This window comes from Primulina huaijiensis, chromosome 1 (assembly GCF_012295235.1).
Source record: "Primulina huaijiensis isolate GDHJ02 chromosome 1, ASM1229523v2, whole genome shotgun sequence".
Taxonomy (NCBI): Eukaryota; Viridiplantae; Streptophyta; class Magnoliopsida; order Lamiales; family Gesneriaceae; genus Primulina; species Primulina huaijiensis.
This window is the reverse complement of record NC_133306.1, coordinates 22,977,174-22,984,670: the sequence shown is the minus strand read 5'-3', so window position 1 is coordinate 22,984,670 and position 7,497 is coordinate 22,977,174. Positions and strand designations below refer to the sequence as shown.

The 7,497-nt window shown below is 32.9% G+C and overlaps 1 protein-coding gene across 1 annotated transcript; it reads left to right on the top strand.

Annotated features, from left to right (window-relative positions):
- The first annotated feature begins 215 nt into the window (after positions 1-215).
- On the top strand, positions 216-7,497 carry LOC140985798 (monodehydroascorbate reductase-like). The gene is made up of 10 exons (XM_073453730.1): positions 216-374; positions 1,355-1,426; positions 2,931-2,982; positions 3,353-3,433; positions 3,578-3,696; positions 3,793-4,012; positions 4,109-4,227; positions 4,917-5,042; positions 5,852-5,992; positions 6,980-7,497. Exons 1-10 carry the CDS (start codon positions 324-326, stop codon positions 7,301-7,303), a joined length of 1,305 nt encoding a protein of 434 aa, XP_073309831.1. The 5' UTR covers positions 216-323; the 3' UTR covers positions 7,304-7,497.

Sequence of the window (7,497 nt, the reverse complement as noted above, 5' to 3'; positions counted from 1 at the left end):
AATATTTTTGCTATGAAACTTATAAGATTTGAAAACTTCGGTCAAAAGTTGGTACATCCGATCTAAAGGTTGCCATGTAATAACTCGTGATTTGGCAATAGTATTTAATCTCTGTCAGCAAATTGGACGGTTGATCTCTCGCCACGTGTGTGCTCCATGACTTGTTCGACTATTTTTACACATCGTCCTTCCCAGCAATCTAAATATCTCCCCACTGTTTTTGCCAACCCCATCGCACCCAAAAAAAAAAAAAAAAAACTAAGAAATAAATAATTCCGAAAATCTGAGCGAACTGAGGATCGATCGGCGATTCAATCAATTAAATGGCTGGGAAGACGTTCAAGTACGTGATCCTAGGTGGTGGGGTTTCTGCGGTGAGTAATCTTTTCATTGATCATTGTCTTACTTCTATGCGAGTGTTGTGTTGCTATTTTTCCTGAATCGTGATTGATTCTGATATACTGATGTTTTGGGTTATGTTGTTTCCTGAGTTTAATGCTTTTCTTTTTTATGCTGTTGGTTTTCTTTTTATTATCGTGAGTTTCAATTTGAAATGGAGAACGGAAGAACTGTTTGTTGAGTTAATTGCTACTATTTGTTCAGTTTCTTTTTGGGTTTGGCTAGTATTACATTGTTACTGTGCTAGTTATCTAGATCTTGATTCGTTTGTTATTTGAATCTAAATGCTGTTTAGTAGGTTATGTATGTGCAAAGCTTGTCAGTTTTTTTTATGTAACATTACTTGAAAATTATGTTTTCTCAGGCTCTACTTATTGTAAGTGATATTTCATAATCTCAATTCTCGAGCGTTCGATCAAATTGAGCTTACGATACATCTATTTAATAAAAGAAGTGCGATAGGAGGCTACCTGTGTGTCCTGAAACCTTTCTGACCCTCATGTCAAAAAGGGGAGAATGAATTAATGTACGTAAATTGTAGTATTTTTCTCAAATATAAAAGCATCTTTTGAAGCTCAAGTGTACTTTTTTATGGGCATGGAGTTCTAGTCGGCCAATAGTTAATAATTACAAGGTTCTGATTTCTGAAGTCTCGTTTTGAATAATATTTGGTAGATTTTTTATTTAAATAAAGAGTTTTGTGTAGTCGTTTATTCTGCGATGTCAGTAAGTTAAGGCTTGTTGTGGGACTATTTCTGGACTCTGAAAAGTTATTCTTTCCAAAAATTAGAAACACTGCTCATAGTTTAGCCTGATTATGATAATCCCAATACTTCATCACATATAAATATCTAACTTGTGTTTCAGATCTAGGTTTGGAAAAAATTGTAATATCCATTGATCAAATTTGCCTATAAATATATGAAACCGCATTGACATTTGTTTATGCTTGCAGGGATATGCTGCTAGGGAATTTTCTAAGCAGGGAGTTAAACCTGGAGAACTGGCTATCATTTCCAAAGAAGCGGTACACCCATTTAACAATTCCTAGTATTATTATGTTTCACAGTTAAGGTCACAAAAGCTTATACAATTTAACGAGTACAGTAAATTTTGTTTTTCTCTACAAACAAAACCAAAACATTCATCTTGTTCCAGAATATATTTTTGAAAACCTTTTTTCCTCAAAAAGTTCTTCCTTTCGTGACATTAGGCAAATAAAACGAATTTCGCCTTATGTAGATAATCAAATATAGGAAAGATAGATATATAGTTTTTTACTCCGGAAACAATACCAAGTATACCCTAAGCTTCTCGTCTAGTCTCTTTTTCCATTATAATTATTGCAAAAAGAACAGAAAATTCTTATTTTCCGTTATAGTTATTGGGAAAAAGATTAGGAAAACAGTGCCACAATAAAGTTAATATTTTTTATTAGATGTAGAAGATTGAATTGAAGTTAATCTCTCCTCTCTAAAAATAATGATCTGGCTTAAATCCTTGGGAAGTAAAACAAACCTGGATGTATGAGCGGATGCAGCATGACCGCCCTTCCTCACTTTTATGTTCTTAGTTAGTTTTGCATTTATGAAGTAGAAAAAAATCATAAAATTGCCTCCACAAGAATTTCTCTATCCCCTCCAGGAATTTAAATTATACTTGATCTATCACTTTAAATTTTTTTTATTGTATGAAATGTATACCCTCAAAGTTCTATACCTTGGATGGAACTTTCAAAAGTGTATATCTTCAATCATTTTCAAATCTTCATTTCGTGCTCAAAGAATTGAGATATAAGATAGCACACACTTTAACATTGGTCAGGTTACCGTTTCCTTTTGTTTGGGTGATAAAAAAATAGTTTTCTTGATTAGGTCTTCCAAATTGCTTCAAGTATTTTGGATTATGTAACTTTAATCAAATAATGGCATGTTATTTCCAAGCGGGTTGCATCTTTGTTATCAACATATTTGCATGCTAAAAGTTCTTGAATTGTACTAGACACATAACTTTGTAAAATTGTTCATCTACCAATTTAGAAAATTTAAAAAGTCGCACTTCCTGTTTATCCTCTCGGAAATCACTTGATTTTGTTAATGAATTTTTATTCTATATTCAATACTTCGTGCTGAGCCAAAATTTACTTTCACAAACCATTCGGTCTACAGAAATATATTAATCTGTAAGGCTTGTCAAGTTGTGATTGCATACTAAACCAGTTAATATAACATTTTTATTAGATAAAATTTATTGTTCCCTGCTCAAAATTTTGGCCTGCCTTTGGCTAGCATGGAAGTAGCCGTACTCAGCATAGTTTATTGGACTCTGTTTCCTTTTGGTTCATGTCTGACGATGTAAATTTTATAACCCGTGTTTAAAAATGGGTATTGGCTAGTGTGGATGTTCACTTCTTACTTCCCTCTATGGTCTTAAAAATATTGTATATATGCAGAATCTTAGGTGTATTTCTTGGGTATAATTGTTTTCCCCCTGTGCTAAACATTTATGCGTACTCTTAACGATGGTTTCAGGTGGCTCCTTATGAACGCCCAGCACTTAGCAAGGCATATTTATTTCCTCAGGGTAAGTTGGTTTAAATTCAGTCTGTGATCCATGGTCAATTGAGGTTCTTTGTCATGGTAAATTGTTGACATTGTCTTGGTTAAGTGAAAATTCCTATTGAATAAAGTAATACATAAGACACTTGTGCGTCATAGGGATGAATATCAATTTTGACTTCTTGTTGAAATCTAATGGTGTCATTGTTTCGATTTAAAAAAAAAAATCATCTTTCCTTTTTTATAAATACAAGACTCGGGAATTTTAAGCAGAACTGAGTTTGATTCTATATGCTCATCACATTTTATTTATTGTCTGTTTGCTGCCAAATGTTTTCTTTCTCGTATATATCTCAGATAAAGAGCTGAAATCATCTAAATTTTGTGTTCGACAGGAACTGCAAGACTTCCTGGTTTTCATGTATGCGTCGGAAGTGGAGGAGAGAGGCTCCTTCCCGAGTGGTACTCTGAGAAAGGTAATACCTTAAAATATTTACCTCTGAAAATATCTGCAAATGTTGGATATCTTTTGACGGTGCTTCAATGGAGTTCATCACTCACATCTCTTTGAAATGTTGCCTCTTACATCCCTTATAAAGCTTTATGTTCTATGCTTACAGGAATATCTTTGATCCTTAGCACCGAAATAGTCAAAGCAGATCTTGCTTCAAAGACTCTTATCAGTGCTGATGGGGAATCTTTTAAATATCAAGCGCTGATTATTGCGACTGGATCTAGCGTAAGAGTCTTTTTCTTGGAATTTTTCGTTTTCCCCCTTTAGTTATTACTTCCATGTAGCTGGTGTGTTTCTGATTATATATTTTGCTTTTGTCAGGTTATTAGGTTGACGGACTTTGGTGTACACGGTGCTGAAGCCAAAAATATCTTTTATTTGAGAGAAATTATTGATGCTGATGAACTTGTAGAAGCAATCAAAGCAAAGAAAAATAAAAAGGCCATTGTTGTTGGTGGTGGCTACATCGGTCTCGAGCTAAGTGCAGCTCTGAGGATCAATGATATTGATGTCACAATGGTTTATCCAGAACCTTGGTGCAGTAAGTTAAATATGTTGCTTATTTCAAACTTTTAAATAATTTCATATGCTCTATTTTGTGACTTTATGGTGGGCTACCATCGATTGTCTTTTACAGTGCCTAGGCTATTCACTTCTGGTTTAGCTGCCTTCTACGAGGGTTATTATGCAAACAAGGGAATCCAAATTATAAAGGGCACTGTAGCCGTTGGATTTAGCGCCAATGAAGATGGTGAGGTGAGTTCTTGTAGCAGAGACGGAGTGTGGGGTGGCGGGTGGCAATTGGTTGCCAGCTCCCCCCTCAAAAATTTTTTAATTTTTTTTTTCATTTACAAATTATATAAGAATAAAATAAAAATATTTTGAATTTTCATTTTGATTTCCCAAATCACATATTTTAAATTAGGATTGAAAATTTTCATATTTCAAATCCCAAATATTTTATACATTGTTTCTTCTAATCAACCATCTAACCTAAATCCTAATATAATGTTTTTTTTATGTTTAATCCTCAAATATATAAATAGCTATAACTGTACTGTATATTATTAATAACAATTTTATCCATAAAAATTTCGTATTACGGTTAGATTTTAACCTCATTTATTTGTAAACACTATGCTAGATTTAAAGTATCATTTTGATTTTTTTTTAATAGAAATTTGTGCATTTTTTTGTTTTATAAATTCGTACAATTTTACGAATGTTGCGATGTAACTATATCAATCCTTGTTCTTAGTTATATATTTTGTTTCCAACCTCCTGTAACTAACTTCTAACTAACTAAAATGCTATATTATCCAATCACAGGCTAAAGTTACTCTAATACTGGCCATCTTGGAGTAATACCAAACCGCTTCCTTTATTGATTAGTTAGGCTGTATATCACTGGCTAACATCAGGTGATTCTTTATCTCATCGTTCAGGTCAAAGAGGTCAAACTTAAAGATGGTCGGGTCCTGGAAGCAGACATTGTTGTCGTTGGTGTGGGTGGAAGGCCACTTACTACCCTATTTAAGGGCCAAGTTGAAGAGGAGAAAGGAGGAATCAAGGTGTGCAACTTTACCCTTTATGTCCTCATCCCTGAACTGACTGTATTCTTGTTATCTTGTCGGTTCATGTTTACAAAAATTTTCCCCTTCACAGTTGATGGTTACTAGGTCATACTTAAATATTCTGAAATTGATGAGATATATACTGGTACAAGAATCACCCAAAAGATTTGAGGATAGAGTTTTCTTGAGAGGAAATATTGTTTCTTGGACATACGTAAATTAATTACTATTTTGTAGCGAACTTACGATTCACATATTTAGAAGATCACTTTGTTTTTTGGAGGTGTCCACAAAAAATTGTCAAAGTGTTATGAACCTAGACCCACTCTCCAGTTATCCCAGATTCATTGGTCCCAATTACTAATCATAATGAAAGGCCCGAGCCCAAGATTGTAAATGTGTATGTTAGGAAGGGGAAGGGAAAAACAGGGAGGATATAATATATGAGAGGATCGAGTAAAGATGGCATTCGGTTATATTTCTTGTTGAGTGAGTTGCTAGCAGTCTGCTATGGAGTTGAGATTGTACAGAGCAAATAAACTCTGGGTTTCATATTTCAGTTTAATACAATATTACATTTCTTCTTAATCTTTCTTCCTTCAATATTTTAATTACATATTATTGTTGAGAGGCATGATAGAAAACTTTGTTTACACTTGTTAAGATAACAAGAAAACTGGAGAGGCAAATCTCCAACTTTTATGGAATCCGAGCACCCTTTTGTACTTAGAAATTTTCACAATCCAGCACGTTGTGCTGTATGTATTAGATTGTGCAATTTATCACGATTGGTCTTATGCCTGCAGACTGATGGCTTCTTCAGAACCAGCGTTCCTGATGTTTATGCTGTTGGTGATGTTGCTACATTCCCCATGAAATTGTTTAATGATATCAGACGAGTTGAACACGTTGATCATGCTCGTAAATCTGCTGAACAAGCTGTGAAGGTGCGCCACAAAGATGTTTTCATATGTTTTTTTTTATATAATTAAATCCTCAAATTTTCCTTATTAATGATATCAGACGACAAAATCCCCCACATCCTACTTGCATTTTTAGAGTGTGAGAGAGAGCTTCTAAGAAGAATTTCTTGGATTCTAGTTTGGGGAAATGCTTTGGGGTATACGTGAAAACCAGTTTATGTTTCAACTTTATAACTTTTAACCAAAAGCTAGATTGAGATGTATTTTTCTGCTTCTACTTTTTGGTTAATGGTTTAAAGTTACAATTTGACATTTGATTCTTAAAAAAATTTACATATCACACAATTACACTCAATTTTTATAAATATTTTTGGAGATTTTTTAAAATGTTAGATTTTATTTATATATGAGTTTTTAAGAGTTTCAAATGAAATTCATAAAATTCAAAATCATATTTTATTATAAGCATTTTATATTTTAAAAATCAATTTTTTATAATTTACATTTTCATATTTAATTTTTATATATATTTTGTGCATTTATATAAATTTTTTTATTTTTTTTAATTTTTATTAAATCTTATATAAAATTTAAAGCATGAATATTATAAAAGATAAATTAAGTTTGATACAAAATATTCAAAATTTAATAATAATTATATAAATATATTGTTGATGGTGTGAATATCAAAATTTAAATAATTAAAAAAGCAAATGTTATGTAGGTTAAAGATATTGATACAATTTTACGGAAAAAATAAATTTGAAATCAATTTTTTTCACAACATTCAAACTTTAGCTTGTGTTAACTTAATGATTTTATTTTCAAACACTCCCTACTTTTTTTTCTCACATGCTTTCAAAAAATCTCTGGGAAAATCACTTAAAATTCAGTAAAAGTTTTCTCAAATACTCCCTTAATTGTTAATGCTTTGATGCAGACTGATTGTTGAAATCTTTGTTATTCTGTTATTCCTTGTAACACAAAACTGTCTCACATCTTATTTTGCAGGCAATTTTTGCAAGTGAACAAAAAACATCAATTGACGAATATGACTATCTCCCATACTTTTATTCCCGTGCCTTTGACCTTTCATGGCAATTCTATGGCGACAATGTTGGTGACACCGTGCTGTTTGGAGAGCACGACCCGATATCTCCAACTCACAAGTTTGGGACATACTGGATCAAAAACGGAAAACTTGTCGGGGCGTTCTTGGAGAGTGGTACTCCGGAAGAAAACAAAGCCATCGCCAATCTTGCTAGAGTCCAGCCTTCAGTTGATAGCTTGGATCAACTAGCTACAGAGGGTCTCTCATTTGCTCTTAAAGTTTGAAGGTATTTTCATAATGTATGGGGACTGGTTTGTTCGATTATTTATGGAATATGTTTGCTGGTAATGTCACATCTTATTTCCAGTGACGAGATTTGGACATATCATTTGATTTTGATATCCGAAGATGCTTTGTATTTTCCTGAAAATGATAATTGTCGCTTTCTCCTTTAAATTAAAGTTGACATATTGGTGTT

Bases quoted from the DNA above. Each gene is read 5' to 3' on its own strand.
- LOC140985798 (XM_073453730.1), top strand. From the start codon at position 324: ATGGCTGGGAAGACGTTCAAGTACGTGATCCTAGGTGGTGGGGTTTCT. The intron at 3,697-3,792 runs GTAAGAGTCTTT...TGCTTTTGTCAG, and splicing joins TTATTGCGACTGGATCTAGC to GTTATTAGGTTGACGGACTT. The intron at 5,043-5,851 runs GTGTGCAACTTT...TTATGCCTGCAG, and splicing joins AGGAGAAAGGAGGAATCAAG to ACTGATGGCTTCTTCAGAAC.